General features: G+C 41.6%; 2 protein-coding genes and 1 long non-coding RNA gene across 5 annotated transcripts in view; 1 reads left to right on the top strand and 2 right to left on the bottom strand.

The window, feature by feature from the left end:
* LOC309611685 overlaps positions 1-18,966 on the top strand; it is a 732,894-nt gene that overhangs the window by 149,453 nt on the left and 564,475 nt on the right. The window lies entirely within an intron of this gene.
* On the bottom strand, positions 217-9,396 carry SNRPG (small nuclear ribonucleoprotein polypeptide G). Of its 2 annotated transcripts, XM_082356480.1 has the most exons (4): positions 9,259-9,396; positions 5,964-5,986; positions 4,911-5,035; positions 217-399 (listed from the first exon to the last, which is right to left on the bottom strand). In XM_082356480.1, the coding sequence occupies exons 1-4, from the start codon at positions 9,288-9,290 to the stop codon at positions 349-351; spliced, it is 231 nt and encodes a 76-aa protein (XP_082212606.1). In that variant the 5' UTR covers positions 9,291-9,396; the 3' UTR covers positions 217-348. The 2 variants fall into 2 exon arrangements, with proteins under 2 accessions (XP_082212606.1, XP_082212607.1); XM_082356481.1 differs by lacking the exon at positions 5,964-5,986 and having other exon boundaries at positions 4,911-5,067; positions 9,268-9,341.
* FAM136A (family with sequence similarity 136 member A) lies at positions 217-15,434 on the bottom strand. 2 transcript variants are annotated; one of them, XM_082356478.1, is made up of 5 exons: positions 15,263-15,434; positions 14,198-14,338; positions 9,259-12,378; positions 5,964-5,986; positions 217-399 (listed from the first exon to the last, which is right to left on the bottom strand). In XM_082356478.1, the coding sequence occupies exons 1-3, from the start codon at positions 15,347-15,349 to the stop codon at positions 12,190-12,192; spliced, it is 417 nt and encodes a 138-aa protein (XP_082212604.1). In that variant the 5' UTR covers positions 15,350-15,434; the 3' UTR covers positions 217-399; positions 5,964-5,986; positions 9,259-12,189. The 2 variants fall into 2 exon arrangements, with proteins under 2 accessions (XP_082212604.1, XP_082212605.1); XM_082356479.1 differs by lacking the exon at positions 15,263-15,434 and adding an exon at positions 14,437-14,611.

The following is an 18,966-nucleotide window of genomic DNA, read 5'->3' as shown; positions in this document are numbered from 1 at the left end:
CCGTGCACCGCAACAAAGAGTAGCCCCCGCTCACTGCAACTAGAGAAAGCCTGCGCGCAACTACGAAGACCCAGCATGGCCAAAAAACCCACCCAAAAAACAGAAAAAACAAAAAACAACACCTGTGAACAAATCAGTCACAACTAGGAACAGGTCATGATAGAAAAAAATCAGAATAAGAGCAAATCTTCTATGTTCAGAACAGCTGAGAAAGCATTTTTGACTATTAGAGAAGTTTATTTAACAAAAAAGTTCAGTAAGAAAATGTACACGACCCAATTTTCATTGTAGTAAAATGTGGAGAGGGGACATGTGGAAGCAGTTGATTTCTCTGAAGACAGCCATTGTTCATACTCGTTCCAAAGCTTCTAACATGATGATACTATTTCCTCGTATTACCTAAGAAAGAGAAAATGAATTTGAAAAGAACACAATTCATTTAACAGACATATCAATGATGATTAAAATGACTTGATTTCATCAAATCATTAATGGTTTTTCAGTTATTAAATGTCAAGTTTGTGAGGCTTTTTTCCTGGTCACAGGAACGCAAAATAATTCCAGTCTTTTAATAATGACATGAAGCCACTAAGCCCTTCATAATGAGATGCACATCTAGACCGAAGGCTAACAAGTACCTTTTTGAGACCAGTCTCCAGTGACCCATTTCACTTAAGCTGCAGGACTCAAATAAAATGCCCATCCCTGCCCCTAAGGGATCCATAAGTTAGTGGGAAAAACAGGTACAGTAGAATACATCAGTCAGTTTAGGGGTATAAGATCACTGAGGGAACAAACCAGGATGGAAGTTGGAAAAAGTAGGATTTCTGAAGATGACATTTTAGCTGGGTCTTGAAAATTGGATACAATTTTGACAGGAAGATAGGAAATTCTAGACAGAACTGAGATGAAAAAGTATAAGGGGATAAGGAAAAATCTAATCTGAATAAAGTAAACGGTTATGAAAGGAAGTGGTAAACAAAGACAGTTTGCGCCTAATCTTAGAAGGCCTCAAACACCAATCTTAAAAGTGTTTGGAAAGCATCATGAAACCAACAATGAACCAGTGACAGTTTCAGAGCTGGGGAATGACCACTGTTTTGGCAAAAGCATATATAAGAGAATGGGGGTGGGGGAGACTTAGAGGCAGGAAGAAAAGTTATAAAGAAAAGGCCCCAGGGGCACAGTGCCTGATATAGTAGCCATTCTATAAAAGATAAGCCAGGATACTCATGACAGCATAGATGAAATGGCTGGTAATGGCCGGTAAAGAGGGATAGAAAAATAAGTCAAACTGGAAGGGGACTATGAAAATAAGGAGCCCCTGGTGGACTGCAGGTAATGCAATCACAGATCAGTTCAAGTAGAGCTGGACAGGTGAAAAGGACAGGAGCGGGATGAGGGATGTGGAATGATTCATTAGAAATGGAGGCATTCTGAGTAAGATCAAAGTGGAGCTATGCTTGTAGGCAGGTGGTGTAAAAACAGCTGTAACTTGTTCTTTTCTCCTCTCATTCTACTTGCTTTATTTATTACATACACTATTATTTACTATCTTCCTCACTCCAGTGTCATTTCAATGAGGCAGGGACTTTGCTTGGTGCACCATCCCCAGTGCCTAAGCTGTGGCAGGCACACAAAAGGTTCAGCAAGTATTGTTAAGTAAACAAATGAACCTCCATGTGATTACCGCAGCTGACAGACTGGAAAGGAACGTGACAGGTGGGAAAGTGTCTTGGAGCCTGGCAGAGACAAACAGCAATGAGTATGGTGAGAAGGTGGCAAAGAATTAAAGAGCTGCATTAAAGAGAACAAGGCCCTGAAAATGACAATGGGGATTGAAGGAAACTACAGACTCTTACTCTTCTTAACAAGTCAGGAAAAGAAGAAAGCTAAACAACATGATTACCTAGTTCTCAAGAGTTTTAAACTGCTGGCTTATTTGCAACAGATGATGAACATCACATCTCACTGATAAAAGCATGAAAAACAAGTAGGCTTCTTTCCTAGCTCCCTCCTAAATTTGTCCCTTTCTGACACTTTCCCTAGACGTGAAGGGTGGTGGAGAGAAGTTATTTCAGGTAACTTCATTCTCCAAATCAAACTGGAACCATCAGGTCCCGAATTCCATATTGCTCCTTCATTGGGCTTCAATACTAAGTTTTGGCAAAGTGTTGCTCAGGCTTTTTAAGTCTCTTGCAAGGGCACAACTGCCTAATAAAGAATACAAACATAATATGGAGCTACAGAAGCACAAAGCCTGATCACCTGAAATATGTAGCATCAAAAAAAGACACAATTTTTACTACATTCTTAGGGGAACCTTGGAGTGGAGCAGAATCTTTAGGGAATAAGACAGAGTTGAGGCTGCTGACTACTCTGGGGGTGTCTCAAAAGATAAGAGGCTAGTCGAGACATTGTTATGTAATTATCCACCTGACAGATCCCCAAAACAAATTACCCCCCCTTCAGAATACACACATTCTTAATACTATTCTTAATTTAATAATATTAAGTAATTTCAATGGCCTCAATGGGTCACTGATTGGACAAGGGAATAACGAAGCCAACATAGCTGTCTCCTTAGCCAAACAACTTGTGAAAAAACAAAACTGTAACTTGTTTCCCCTCTTTTCCTTAGAAAAGTCATCCTTCCATTTTCTTTACACTGTTTTTTAAATTAAAGACGATTGATATATTATCATTATTTCATTTTCAAAGTGAACTCAGCCACAAGAATTAGCACCTACTAACACAAGACTTTAATTTTTAGTCACACAACACCCATCAGAGGTGGAGTAGCAGACTGCCTAACACGGTAAGTAGGTGCTCATTATTTGAACGACTTGGGAGGACACTGCTTTTAACCAATTTCCGTGTAAAGAAAATTAAGCCCATCAAAATTTAGGGAGAAAATTATGAGAAAGACCCATGATCTAGGCTCAATTCCTTCTCTGATAAAAATTCCGAGAAGTGCCATACCTTCTCTAAAAAGTTATCTTCCCAAGTTAAGAACTTTAGATGTCAATTCCTTCTTGAATCCTTTTTTAGCAAATTTGTTGAGATATGAACCAAAATCCTAATCTACCCTCTATTAGAATGAAGATTTCCTAATCTGTAAAAGGAATTGCTAGGGGGAAATCTTGGGGTATTTTAAAACTATTTTTATAAGAAACTGCTGCTAATGATTTGCCCATACTTTTATTCATTTTTAACAGAAGCTCAAGGAGACTGTACCTGGAAAGAAGGCAGGCTTACATGAAACGTGTGGGGGTGGGCGGGGAGTCTCATAGCTAGAGATTCCAAGTTGTTTCTCTAATCCTGACTACTGATTTGCTTTTCAAAATGCAGTAATGGAAATACACTTGAAATAAGCAATAACACAAGCCTTGGAAAGGGTGATTAAAAAATTACACCCTTTTACTGCTCAAACTTTAAAAAGTGAGGCAAAATCAAGGTTAATGATTAGGAACTCTTACCACCTCTTAGAGGTCTACATGCTCAATGATTTGCTAAAGCTAAGTTGTCTGTTTTGATTCACCTTGCCCAAGTAACTCAGACTTAACACTTACTGGGTATATTGTCCTGTGTTGGGCAGAGTGGAATTCAAAGTCTGGGTCTTGTTGACAAACATCAAAAACTGTTCTTCAGTAGTCATACCACTATGGCCTACTGAATGCAGAAATGTTTGCTCCTATGATTAAGAAGTCAGCATCTGTTTTCCTCCTATTTTCTTCCATGTGAATGGCTGTCATTGTATCCCTTGCAACTTTTACCTTGACTACTTTTTGAGTGTGATAAACCAGAAAATCTAGGCTAATTATATATACAATTAAATCCCAAAAGTGTGATCTGTGACCTGGCAGATCTGCATCAAATGGGCACTTGTTAGAAATGCAAAATCTCAGGTTCCATCCCATACCTACCTTAGGATCTGCATTTTAACAAGATTTCCTGGGAATTCATGGCATGTTAAAGTTTGATAAGCAGTAATCCTCACTACACATTAAAATTACACAATATCTTTTAACAAAAAAAGAGAGCAGCACCCTTAGAGATACAGTTTCAATTGCTTTGAGGTGGACTCTAGGCATAATTTTTGTTTGCTTGCTTTTAAAAAAACTCCTCAGTGACTAATTGATTGTAAATGCTCTGAATCACTGGTTAATCTTTGCCTTACATTAGAATCACCTGGGGAACTTTAAAAAAAATTTTTTTTATTGGAGTATAGTTGGTTTACAGTGTTGTGTTAGTTTCTGCTGTACAGCAAAGTGAATCTGTTATACATATACATATATCCACTCTTTTTTAGATTCTTTTCCCATAGAGGCCATTACAGAGTATTGAGTTCCCTGTGCTATACAGTAGGTTCTCATTAGTTATCTATTTTACACACAGTGCTGTATATATGTCAATCCCAATCTCGCAAATCACCCCTGCCTGCCGGCCCCCATAACCATAAATTTGTTCTCTACATCTTTGTCTCTATTTCTGCTTTGCAAATAAGTTCATCTGTACCATTTCATCTGGGAACTTTAAAAAACTCTAGGCTGCATCCCAGACTAATTTGATTCTAAAATACAACTAAGACTGAAAACTACTGCTCTAATGAAGGAACAAGTATGGGTCTCTATTATAGAATAAAGCTCAAAAATGATTTCTAACAGCCATTTCAAGTCTAAGGACCTCAGTGGGTTCTGTGTAAGATTCAGATCTAACCTACAGGTAACTGGGATATTATCACAGTTGAATAACTGTCATTAAGTTAAACTAAAAGGGAGATGGAATGTCTAATCTTGCCTGAAATTTGCCTAACTTCAGTTTAACCTAAGAGTTTGATAGAAGGGACGTTAATGCTTATTCCAAAAGAAAAATGAAATCTCTAAGAGAAATCTTGTGTCTTTACTTACCACCATTCCAATATTGTTCTGTTGCCCACTAGTTGCCATCTCCACACATTCATCTATCACAAGATTCATAAAGGGATCAAATCCCCTCAATATTCCTTGGACATGCCTGCCACCATTTAATTTCACTGTGTAAAGGGAAAAAGACATTTTAATAAAACTGACCATTAATTATCAACTCAACTATTCATTAAAAATTAGGCGAGATAGGGATTTCCCTGGTGGCACAGTGGTTAAGACTCTGCACTCCCAATGTAGGGGGCCCAGGTTTGATCCCTGGTCAGGAAACCAGATCCCACGCGCATGCCACAACTAAGAGTTCGCATGCCACAACTAAGGAGCCCACCTGCCTCAACTAAGGAGCCTGCCTGCCGCAACTAAAGACCCAGAGCAACCAAATAAATACATTAAAAAAAACAAATTAGGTGAGATAAAACCCAGGTATCTGAGATGTATAATCTACTATCTTTACTATGTGCCAAGCACTGGGCTAAACATTTTACATCTACTATCCACATTTAAACTTATAAGAATCCTATAAAGTAGAATTATCCTGACTTTTTATGAAGGAACTGAAGTATAGCATTTTTAAGTAACTGGTTCAAGATTATACAGTTACTGTGGGGTACAGCTGGAATTCAAACTGAAGGCTGCTTGCCCCCAAAGCCGTGGTCTTAACCCCTATATACTTTGAGTACTGTACAGGTTAGATTTTTAGTCCTTGTTTGTCCTTTGTTTAAAGGAAAAAAGTTAAGTTTTCAAATATAAAATAGAAAATATTGTTAAATTTATCAAAGTGAGAGAGGGCTTATATGAAATAATGAAAAGTCTGAAGTACTGTGAAACTTACTAAGTATCAGAAATTAAGTAAATAAAACTGTCTAGTTAGAATTTTGATAAACCTGCTTAATTAATGGATATGAATTAGAGGTTCTGTGTGCTTTGAATCTTTATAATGTTGCTCCTTCAAACATTATATACCGCCAAGGCACATGTAAAAAGGAATTTAATATTAAAAAAAAAAAAACCCGATAATAAAAAACCAAAAGGACTTACATGATAACTTCTTGTCCATAAATCTGAAAAAGCAAAAGGGGTAAAGATTATGTAACTAATTAAAAAAATTTAAGCACAAGTAAGCACAAAAGTAGGTATAGTCAAGATAATCTGTTAAAATATACACAATAGGAATAATGAAATTTAAGAGTAAAAACTGTACTGTGGTAAAGGATGAGAGAGTGATGGGCTACCTCAGTTAGTACTTATACTAACCGAGCAATGTGATTTAAGGGGAAGATAATAAACAAAAATGGAATGGATTTATAATATATTAATGTACGTTAAATTGCATCTTTATACTGATGTGAATTACAAACCATTCTTGTTGTTCAATACTGACCTAACTTTCAATGACAGGATTTTACAACCATAACAGAAAAACAAAGATTTAGTTATATTTTTAGTTATTTCCAAAACCAAACAAAGTTGTGAAGAAACCAGAAGGTAATCAAACTATACCCAATCCAATAGGTATTTTATTTTATTTTATATTTGAGACAATACGTAGTGTTGTTTTATTTAATATTAAACATCAATCTTAAGTGTTCAGGATAGTCTTCAACACATAATTACGCTTTAGCAAAATAAATGCATATTTTGAAGTTTTAAATAATCTGAATTAAACAAGGAAATTCCATCTCAGCAGGGTAGTATGAGAATATGAAGACATGTAGTCAAACCAGTTTTTACCTCTTCCAGTTATAGGCTAAAAAATATGAAATTTCATTCAATTTTAATATAAATCATGGGAGAATTCAAAGATAAATAAGAGAAAGGGCCTGACAGAAGGTGCAAGAAGATAGGTTTTTACAAATAAAAAGACACAGTATGATATATAAAATAATCTATTTTAATAGGATATGTTATATAAAACAAATATAACACACATGAGCTTATTTAATCCTATGATGGCTTTTATAAATTACATACATACAAATTAATAATAAATATCAGCATTTAATAGATGGGGAACTGAGGCTCAGAAAGGTTAAGTAAAATTTCCAAAGTCACACAGCAGTGAAAAAGTTTGAGCAAAATCAAATGGTTCAGTTTGGCTGGAGAACACAGCACTCAAATGTTAGTGTCTGTAATATTTGGTGCCTCGATTTCTGATGGAGGAGCTTGAATGCTGGGTCAAGAAATCTGGACTTTGTTATGTATACAGCAATAAGTTATTGCAGCAGAACCAGCCAATGGCAAGACTACTGTGGCATGTGTAAGTCAAATCATTATGCTATACACCTTAAACTTACACAGTGCTGTATGTCAATTATTTCTCAAAAAAACTGGAAGAAAAAAAAAAAAAAAAAAAGACTACTCTGGCATTGACTTTTAAGAGCAGGACGAAGAATTTGGTTAGGCCAGGGTATCTCAACCTCAGCATACTGAAATCTGGGGCCCGATAATTCTGTTCTTGCATGATATCCAGTGCACTGTAGAAAGTTTTCACAGCAACCCTGGCCTCTTCCTTCTAGATGCTGATAGAACCAGACTCCCATCCCCTCAGTTAAGAACCACTGAGTTAGGGGACTTCCCTAGTGGCACAGTGGTTAAGAGTCCGCCTGCCAATGCAGGAGACACGGGTTCGATCCCTGGTCCGGGAGGATCCCACATGCCGCGGAGCAACTAAGCCCGTGTGCCACAACTACTGAGCCTGCGCTCTAGAGCCCGTGAGCCACAACTACTGAGCCTGTGTGCCACAACTACTGAAGCCCACACGCCTGGAGCCTGTGCTCCGCAACAGGAGAGGCCACCGTAAGAAGAACCCTGGGCACCACAATGAATAGTAGCCCCTGCTCGCCACAACTACAGAAAACCCACGTGCAGCAACGAAGACCCGACGCAACCAAAATAAATAAATAAAATAAATAAAATTGATTCTTTAAAAAAAAAAAGAACCACTGAGTTATGCTAAACCAGGAGGATGGTATAAAAGTGTAAAAGATGGTTATTTGTGAGAAAGTAAAGGAAGAAAAAAAATTAAGTCATTTTGGAGGCAGACCTGCCAGGATTTCACAATTCATGAAATCTAGAGATAAGAAGAGAAAGGTGTTAAAACTAGTTTCATCCTCTGAAATTCTCAAATAATGTCTTAAGAATCAAAAAGGAAACCTTACAAATAGAGAATGGTCCTTCTGTTAAAAAATAATTACCATTTCACCAGTTCCTGATGAAGCCAAAGGACATGTAAGATTTTACCAGCTCACCAATAAAAGGATAACTTGGGTAAGCATTTTCACGGCAATAATTTGTTTTTCTTAATGTTAGGCTTATGATTTAATAATTGTCTTAAATAACAGATCCAACTAAAATACACACGGAGTTTTTGCACAAAAGATGGCTTCAATACAAATGTGCCTTTAAGTGTAAAATCATTAAATATGAACTCTTCCTTAAGTCTGACTTCTTTATGGGGCTGATAATAAATGAACTGTACACACGGCAGACCAGATGGCTGGCTGCCTCACAAACTGATCCTTGGACCAATTTTCCATCCTTTGTGCTATCCAACTACTACACGCAGAATTCTGGCATTACATAGTATAAACAAGACAGAGAAGTTACTTAGGAAACATGGACCATGCTAAGTTCAGCCAAGAGTGTTTGAGGACGCTAAAACTTTAAACTGGGCATTATCTAAAGTAGGAATATCCTACTTTGAGTTGACTTTACTGGGTTCAAACCCCACCCCGGCCCCCCAAACAACCTAGCCTTCTCTAATTAGAAAAAATGAATATTTTCACACAGCTCTGTTAAGAGCAAGATCTCACACGACACTCAAGTTTAACCTAAGAACAAGAAAACAAGAAAAAGGAATGTGATTTCTAAGTTAAAGCTCAAAGAAACAGCTACAAACACACTCTTAAGATTAAGGCGGCTTTTGATTCCTCAGATACTATCAAACACTTCCATTCCACCCATCTCCTCAGTTCCTTATAGAATTACTCTCCAGCCACCTTACCTAGAACATGATGCTAGTCAAGATGTTCAACAAAGGGTGGCATTCGAGATCTTCAAGTAACGAGCGAGAGCGTGCGGGAGACGGGGCCTGGAGCTCGGGCCTGGAATGCAACTCGGCGGACGGAGGCGCCTTGCTGCCTCTGGTAACCTTGCCCACCGCGCCGAAATGCTACGTCTGAGCGGGTCTTAGGCCCCGAAGCGCGGGACACTGGCCCGGATCTACGGACAAGAAGACGCACGCCAGGCGCACTCTCGGGAATGGCGGAGGATCTAAGGAACCCGAGGCACACAAGTAAGCTGCCATTTGGGCGCAGCCCTCACTCATACTTACTTCTTCAACTCGGGAGGGTGAGCTTTGCTCATGATGTCTACTCGAGGAGCTCAAAGATGCCTCCAAACGGAATTCGAGTCGTCCCTCACGCTCCGGCAGTAGGCCCGGCGCTTTGCGTCTGACGTCACCGATCCCGTTAGCCAATTGATGGTCGGCCGCTTTCCCGTTTCACCTCGCGATACTTAGGGAAGGCCTGAGCGTGTCGATCAGTCCCAAGCTTCCGGTTGCGTCACCAGCGATTGGCCAGGACGGAGGGAAAGGGCCCTCAGGAGCCCGTTCTTTCCCTTCTGTAAAATCGGGATGCGCCTCTAGCTTCGGAAGGACACTGGTTAATCCCGTCTTTGTGGGTTGCAACATTTATCTTATTCATATGTACCAAATGAAAATAAGCTCTAGAGGAGTGGACCCCTAATATTTCTTTGCATGTGTGGGGATATGTCCATTTATTGCGCTGCCCTTTGTTGTGCTTTGCAGATGCTGCGTTTTTGTTTTTGTTTTAAACAGAAGGAAGGTTTGTGGCAACCCTGAGTCTAACAAATCTCTTAGTGCCATTTTTTCTTTTTCCAACAGCATTTGTTCACTTGGTGTCTCTGTGTCATTTTGGTAATTCTTACAGTATTTCAAACTTTTTCATCACATTTGTTATGGTGATCTGTGATCATACCAAATAATTCATGTGACTTGCTTTATTGAGGCATTTGCTTCACTGTGGTGGTCTCCAACAGAAACTGCAGTATCTCGGAGGTTTGCCTATACTCCCATAGGAGAATGTCATGCTAAGTCTAGGGTTCTGGTAACAGCTCAGTGAGTGACCTCTGCACCATAAGAGAGGGTGATTTGGCCTCAATTTCCAAGACTTTGAATCTAGAGCCCAGAAGTGTATTCCCCATGGTCGGTCCTGCAATGCTTGTTAACAATGCCTCCAAAACCCCACTTAACATACATTGTCCCTCTGTATAAAACGTGAAGTGCAGCACACAAATGATCTCTAATACGAACACAAACGATCTCTAATACGAGGTATTGATTTTCAAGTCAAGAGTGCAGGTGTAAAAAGTGGTCTCTGACTTGTTCCTAGTTATCCAAAATAGGTGGATCCACATTTATGAATCAGATACAATTGGGATTATAGGAGACTTAGGCCAAAATAGAAAAGCATTAGTGATTTTAAGTAGGGGATGGTTCTACAAGATTCAGTTCATTCCTAATGTTCAGGAATGACTCTATTTAAATACCAGTGATAGTAAAGACTTAAACTCATCATCTATTTCGTACCCTCTTGGTACTCAAAATCCCAGACATTGCATTTTCTCTAGAGGGGTCATAACTGTCTGTCTTTTCCATTTTTTGTTGTTAGTGTTTAGTTGAAGCTAGAGACCTGATGTGGATATTGAATTTCTTTTTCAGCCTTATAGTTTCTCTTTACATTAACGGACTTCAATTTGTAGTGTCCTAGCATGCCCTCAAAGTTCTTCCCATTTACAAGCATCCGAACCATAACATATAACTAATTTTCACTCCCCTGGACCTCTTAAATTTATTTCACACATTACAAAGAGAAGCATCCTGACAAAGTTATATATTCACTGCCCAGATATAAGGAAAGAAACACAATAGTGGAAGAAAAATTAAGTCTTATGTATTTTTAAAACCAAACCACTAGGAAAATATATCACAGTCTTGAAACAGCAAACAGACAGGCTACATTATCATTTCAAGTAATAAGTTGGTAAAAACACAACAAGGTCCTTAATAAAACGATAAGGTGCCAGAACTGGGGCAAGAACAACGCATGTCGCAAAATTAGCATTTGGTAACGGAGGGCTGTCCCGTTTTTTGCTCTAAAGGAGTCACAGCTTGCCCCTGAGTTGCTTACTTTTTCTCCTTTGACCTTCGTGTTGCCAAGGGATTGTTTCAACAGAGCTCTGTTATTACAGGGGGCAAAGTAAGCAATACTGGGTTTTGGCTTTCATTCTATTTTGTTTTATGCAAATCAGATTTTTCCAAAGCCAGTACTTCATAACTCTCTTAACAATTCCTCTTTCACTGTTCATTCTTGAATACTAGCATATAGCACAATCAAAATCCCCTCTCCCTTCAAGGGTGAGTGTCACTGCAAGATTGTCTTGTCACTCGGCTGACTCTGCTGCTGACAGCCTCAGGGCTCATCATGGCTGCCAGTCAGAGGGAAGGTTTGCTTCCCCTACCAGTGTGATAGCGCTTCTTATATTTTTGCAGGGTCTCCAGGCTGAAAAATGTCATGTGTGAGAATTTTAAGAAGTGCGCATCCACATCCTGATGGCCAGAAATGAATATCCACAAGGACCCTTTCAAAGTTTTTATCGAAACTACCTCTCCCAACTCTATATCTTAAAGTAGCTTCATGCCCTTGCATATAAAACAAAACCACGCAAAACAAATCCCCAGAAGCCCCCTTTCCCCTTCTAAATTAGTGACCTCATGGATTTTGTTTTATTTCCAGTTTGTGGAAAATGTTGTAGTGATCCCTCTGGTAAACAGGAGGTTGGCAACAAATAGAAACATCTCTCCTCACACTCCACCAGATCATAAGCAGGTCAGATGAACCTGCCAGCCTGTTGGTATCTGTGTACTAAGAGAATCTGGTACCTTGGAGGGCTCTGGTTTGGTACAAGGGAGACTCCCTGTTGCCAGGATAAGCACTTGCCACGTGAAATTCAGGCTCACAAAAACTCTCCTGTGCTATCTCTGACCCCAACTTTAGCACCAGGTTTTTTCACTTTCTAGGTTTCAAACACAAAGGAACCAGTGTCCAGAGGCAAGTGATATAGGCCTTAAACTTGCTGCCGTCCTTAATTTCCTCATTCATAAACTTTCTTTAGAAAACCCAAATCCCCATTTCTCTTTTTAAATAGATTCCTGCCTTCAGCCCCGATGGCCAATAGCAGACATCTATTTCCCAATGGATGAGAGAGACTCCTTCATCTTCTTGGTCATGGTTGGGATGAGGTTCATGTGGTCATCCACACACGTGGTCACGCAACTCTCCAGCTGCCGCTTCACCTGAAGCTCTTTACTCCCCGCATCGATTGAATCTTTGGCTTTGTCGTTGCAATGCATAGTGCACCGGGCCAGGCGGTCCTGCGGCAAGAGGGAAAAGGGTAGAGGAACTGAAAGGCTGACCTTCATTTACCAAATGCTTATCACGTGCCAGGCTCTGTGCTACGTATTTTTCTACGTATTACGTGGATTATCTTGATCAATTAAAGTGACACTATCATGCAATTAACCAAGATTGTCCTGATTGAAACAGAGGGTGGCACCATGAGGGCCCAGCGAAAGCATCACTAGAAAGCAGGTGAATAATAGAATAAATTGTACAGAAGCCCCTTCCAGGAGGTGAGAAGGAACTAGAGGCTACTGTTACTCAAGTACAGACTTTCAAACACCTTGATTTTATAAGGTCTGTCCTTGCTACAGAAAAATACTCAATTCAACGAATATTTATTGAGCATCTACTATGTGCTAGGGACTCTTCTAATGTTGGGGAATACAGCAATGAGTAAAACAGATAAAGTCCTTGCCTTCATTGAACTGATATTCCAGTGAGGGAAGAGAGACAAACAAAATAAATAAGTGGAGATGTTGGGGGAAACAGTTGGATATATGAATCTGGAGATCAGGAGTGAAGCTGGTCTAAAGATATGAATGTAGGAGTTGTCAGCATATAGATGATATTTGCTATGAGTAGAGAACTAGATGGAAAAGAAAAAAGATCCAAGGACAGCCCTGGGCACTCCAGTGTTCTTCAGAGGTTGGAGAGGGAAAAAACAGTAAATGAGAACAAGAAAGGAGAGAGGGAGAGAGGTGGAAAACCAGGAGAGTAAGCCATCCTATCCTGGTGGCCAACTGAGTACAGATTTTTAAGGAGGGGGAGAGTAACCCACTGTGTCAATGATGCAGGTAGGTTGAGTAAGATGAAGAATGAGAACTGACCACTCCCATGGGGGGGAGTGGCAAGAGTGGTCTGGCACAGAGGAAAAGTAAGTCTGGTTGGAGGAGTGAAAAGTGAATGGAAGAAGAAAGTTGTACAGTAATTCAAGAATCAAATTTTGAAAGACCCTATCTGTAAAATAAGGTGTCAAACACAAAGAAACCCCCTGAAGTTCCATGATCTTGGAGAAGTTATTCTTCTATAGCGTCAGTAATTTTGAAGAATTTTATATAGAATGTAAAAATGTATCACATTAGACATACAATTTTTCCAGTTGAACAGAATCCCAGGCTATGAAAACTGGTTCAGAGGTGGGCCCTGCTTCCCCAAGTTCCAGGAAAGTATATCCAGAGGAAGGGAGTGAAAGGAAGTTGTGGATACCCTTTGGTCCAGAGAGGGATACTGTAGGGGGGCTCTTAGTGACCTCAAAGAGGCTTGTGAGTCAGGCATCAGTGAGTCAACAATAATAATGCTTCATATAAATGGCCACTCTTTAGTGACACAGGAGCTGCCCCCTGGGTGTAGCAAGTAGGAGCATCCTGGGTGGGTATATCCACAAAATGATGGCAGGACCTTGTTCTAATCTGTACACTTTAAAGACTGGCCCATTCCACTTTCCTGGGGATTCTGCTGTTGTAAGAATGAATTAATATGTTTTAGAAAGCTTTATACTGTACAGTATACATATATATTTGATATCTATGGGGGAAAAAAACATAAGGCTCTTGGTCATGAACTCCCTTGGTTAACTCCCTTTTACACTGTTTCTATGGGAAATTTTTACAGCACTCAATCTCCAGGACTTTTTCCAAAATTTGAAACTGCGTAAAGAGTAGTTGGCCATAGGACTGTCACAAATGTTAACACAGAACCAAGACACTAAAGCTAAGAGTTTTGAACAAATGCTTGTCATCTGCAAAAGAGCAACATCAAGGGCTAGAGTCATCTGTTTGGGATATTCCTCACCTGGAACTTCTCCAACTCGCTGGTCACCAGGGCCTGGGCTTGAGCCAGAGGTGCATGGCAGCGCTCAATGCACTGGTGCACTTGCTGCATGGACGCCTGGCTGTCCTCACAACAGCCGGCGCTGCAGCGGAACATGAGGCCCTGTGCGGGGAGGGCAGAGGGAGGTTAGGTAGGAAAGCCTCCAGGACAGAGATGACCACAGAGTGCAACAGAGGCTAGGAGAAGCATCATACCCGCACCTCTCCTTAGAATAGACATCAGGACCTTAAAACCACGAACGGGAACATTATCCTCGGTGCCTAGCGTAGTGTTTCACAGCCTCCTTGCCGCTAGCTCATTGGCACTTGTTGAATCGAAGGTTGGGTGGACAGGGAAGGTGGTGGAGGGTCAGATGAAGCCAAGTTCTGAAAACCTGGTGCCTAAACCACAGGGTTCAGAGGTCAGCAATCTAGTAACCTACATTCCAACAGGGGGCAACTGGTCCACTGACTCCAGGGGCACCTTTACAAGGGAAACCCACAATCCAGTTAGGGAAGCAGGACCAGCAACCACAAAACATTTAGGAGATCAAAACGGAACAGCATATAGGCCAGCGCTGCGTGGAGCCAGGTTCGGTGCAACAGAACCGGGCATGACCTGGCCATGGAGGAGGCCGAGCGCAGTCCCCTTTCCGGTCTTTCACCCTGGCCGTGCTCTTTCCGAGCCTCTGGCTGCTCACCTGCAGAAGGGGCCGCGCAAGTGGGGAAGGTCGGGGAGGCCGAACATCTTACACCAGGGTCTTCTTAACCCTGGCCCGGGGACACCCCCTCCCCCGGCCTGGCCTGGGGGCCAAACGGCCTTGCGCATGGCGAGGGAGCACAGATTTCATCCGCTCAGCCGAAGCTCCAGAAGTTCTGTCTGAGGGTGAGCCGAGCTTCCGAGGACGCCGCGACGACCCCAGGGACACCCCGACCCGGGTCTGCGGGGAGGGAGGCAGTGGCGCTGGGGATCGTGCGGCGGCTGCGGGAAGGGGCCAGGAATCCCGGACCGCCTTGGCTCCCCCCGGGTCGGCCCCCGGCCCGCTACCTGCATCTTCCGGATGTTCTCTCTCTCCAGACTCTTCACCATAGAGTCCACCGCCTCCTGCACCCGGAGCTGCTGCAGCTCCGCCATGGCGACCCCGCGCTGCTCAGTGCCGCGCCGGCGCCCACATGGACTCCGGGCACGAGCCCGCCCCTTCGCCGCCGCTTCCCGGGTCACCGCGGCGCGCCCTTTCCGGGCCCACGCCGCCGCCTAGCGTCCGAGAGGAGCAAGTGCATGCCCGGCGGCTAGCTTCTGCCCGCGCTCCCTGGCCCCCCAACCGGAGTCCCCGCCCACCTCTCGGCCTTCTTCACCTGGTTCGCCCACCTCCGCCGGCGGTGCAAGCGCCGAGACTGCATTTTCCCCTCTACCTCCCTCCGTCCCTCTTCCCCTCTCTTCCTTAAAGTTCTTTAAATTTATGTATTTATTTTTAAAAATTGAAGTATTTACAATGTTGTGCCAATCTCTGATGAAAAAAAGTGAAAAAATATTTAATATAATTAACATAACAGATAAGTGCGCAGATCTTAGATGTAAACACCTTGATGTGTTTTAACAAACCTTGCCCTTTCCCAGTCAATCCCCGCCCATTCTCTCCCTATCTCCCCACTCCAGACCCCAGGCAACCACTGATCCGTTTTGTATCACGACAGATTACACTTTCCCTTTCTAGAATTTATAAATCATTCCTATGTACTTTTTAGGGGGGGGGGGTTGGCTTCTTCACCTAACATAACGCTTTTGAGATTGAGCCTTATCTTCAGTTCCTTTTTACTGCCGAATAGTATTCCATTGAATGGACATACAACAATTTGTTTTTCCATTCCTCTGTTGATGGACATTTGGGTCTTTCCCAGTTATTAGCTATTCTGAATAAAGTGGTGACTATGAACATCCTTGAGCAAGTCTTTTGTAGACATAGATGTCCATTTCTCTTGGGTAAATATCTAGAAGTGGAACTGTTGGATTGTCGGTAGATGTATGTTTATGCATTTATTTCTAATAAGAAATTATTAACCTCAAAGGAGCAACGCAGGGGCTACAGATATTCAATCGACAATGAAGCATTTATAAGCCAGTAACAGTGGGCTGTTTCTGAGCTCCTGGAGCAGTTCTATCAGGAATGCCCCACCCCACCTCCAACTTTACTGTCCTATGTATTCATTGATTAAGCACATGCAGTCGTCCCTCGGTATCCGTGGGTTCCGCATCCGCAGATATGGAGGGCCGACTATGATACTTGAGTGTCGGCGTCAGGACTTGGTGTGCGCAGTGGGTCCTGTAACCAACCCCCCCGCGGATACCAAGGGACAACTGTAGCTGGTGCGTGCTAGGCACGAGGCACTGCGGTAGGGGCGAGGGTCCACAGGGGAGCCTTGGTGAGGGTGAAGGGGGCAGACAGGTAGTGTTGGAAGAGATGTGCTAATACGGGGTGACCGCGGCTGGCAAGAAGGAAGTGAGCAGTCCAAGTGTCTCAGGAAAGCTTCCTTAGAGGATACGACAAGTGGGTGTTTTTGCCTGGCACATGAGACAGTGAAGAGAATGCCATGCCCGGCACGGGGAGCTGCCTGAACAAAACAGTGTGAAACAGCGTGAAGCTTTGGGGTAGCCAAGTGGTTTTGCTGACTTGGAACCTGGAGTAGAAAAGGAGAATAATGAGTGAGGGACACAAGGAAAGGGGCCTTGACTTTGGAATTTAGGCATTTGCTGCCATCGGACACTAGATGGCAGGAGAACTCTGGTTTGAGGGCAGTGGGCTGCTTGACTCAGCCCAAAGACTTCAAGCATCAGGCCCTTCTCTAGCCCACGTGCTGGTAACTTCCAGGAAACCACTGTTCAGCAACTGAAACATCCTTTACACTTCAAGCCAGTCTAGAGGCGGCTACCAGCAGCCTCTGGAATTAGAATGACCCCGGCTATTACTGAATGTGCCAGGCTTTGTTTTAAGTTCTTTATATGGGTTATCTCATTTAATACCCACAACAATCCTATGAGGTGAGAACTTTATTATCCACTTTTCTCCTGCTCAGGGCAGAAAACTGAGGTCTAGGGAGGTGAAGCCATTTGCCAAAGGTTGCATATTTAGAAGCTAGAATCGGTGGAGCTAGACTTCCAACCTGCATAAGCTAACTCCAAACTGCGAAGTAGGAAATCTCTGTTATGACTGACAATGTTTATACTTATGTTTCCATATTCCATGGAGAGTTCTTACTTTCTTCATTATAGAACAATCTGAAATGTCTCACCTTTCCCCCTTATTTCTAAAATGTCAGATTGAATCTCTCCAACAAGTCCTACTTTTAGGAGCCCATTTAATCACACTAAAATGAATTTAAAAGTCCTTGAGTAAATGCAGCCTTACTAGTTCGTGTATATGAAATGAATTGTTCTTTAGTATATTTATGAAAAATGATTCCTGACTTCATTTAGCTTTGGAAACCTTCATGGTGGAAGCAGTTTAATCTCATTTTAGGAAGCTCAGATACCTTGTTTGTGTTATTTTCCTGGTGCTTTGGGAGTAGGAAACGAGGTTTCAGGATTCGAGATCTTGTCTGGCCCAGCCTTGGCTGACTCACTGGAAACAAGTCTGAGCCCTTTCAGGGTCCTGGATGGTCAGTTGTATAATCTTGATTCTCTTTCTACCTCCCCTGCATGTGACGCTCTGCCCTCAGACCCTGGTTGTGGCCCAACAGCATCCGAAATACTCCCAGCCACTCTGCCAGAGAAAAACAATGGCAATAGATAGACAAAGACTCTTTCTTATATTCAGATATGGGTGGGATAAAGGGGGCCCTGGGACCTTGGGATGATAGGAGGAAGTGAAATTTGCTCATTGCTGTCATCTTGACTGAACTTCACGTTAGCAATGGGTGACAGCCAGAAACCCCTTTGGCCAACCTGGGTTAAATAGCTCCGCATGAACCTCTATGCATCAAACTGATAATTCAAAAAACAATTCTTATGTTATCACTTTCTAGTCATGATATTCTATTCCTTGGTAGGTTAGGAAGTCTGCTGAGGAAAAGAAAACTTTCACACAAAGAATACCACCTTCTGTAGAATGAGGAATTTAACTTTTGGGAAGTCACAGTAATTTTTATTAAAATACATTTGAAGCTTTGATTGAACAGTTATATATATATATAATTAAACATAAAATAAAGCAAATGTTTTATGATTATAAATATTCTACCATGTAAATATCTCTTGAATCTATTCACATCTCTCTAGCCTACTGTTATCACCCTAGATAAAGCCACCATCATTATTAATATTATTATTATTTGCCTGGCTACTACAATTGACCCTGTTTAAATCTTTTGCATGTCTTCCGATTGAGTGGTCTTTTACTTCTTGGTTTGTAGAATATATTTATATATTTTTGTAATGGGCTCTTTGTCAGTTATAGGTGTTATAAATATTTTCTCCTATTTGGTGACTTGCCTTTTCACTTTAAAATTGGAAGAAGTCCTTAACTTGAATTTAGTCTTATTTATAATTTTTCCCTTTATAGTTAATTTCTTTTGTGTCATGTTTAAAAATTTTTTCTCAACTCCAAGGTCATGAAGGTATTCATTTTTTTTAAAAAAAACTTCCCTCTTTTTAAAAAAAATAAATTTACTTGTTTATTTATTTATTTATGGCTATGTTGGGTCTTCGTTGCTGCGGGTTTTCTCTCATTGCAGTGAGCGGGGGCTACTCTTCGTTGC

This window comes from Balaenoptera borealis, assembly GCF_965194805.1.
Source record: "Balaenoptera borealis genome assembly, chromosome: 15".
In the NCBI taxonomy this organism is placed as follows: Eukaryota; Metazoa; Chordata; class Mammalia; order Artiodactyla; family Balaenopteridae; genus Balaenoptera; species Balaenoptera borealis.
Note: the sequence above shows the minus strand (reverse complement) of the source record. Positions and strands in the feature narration are given on the sequence as shown.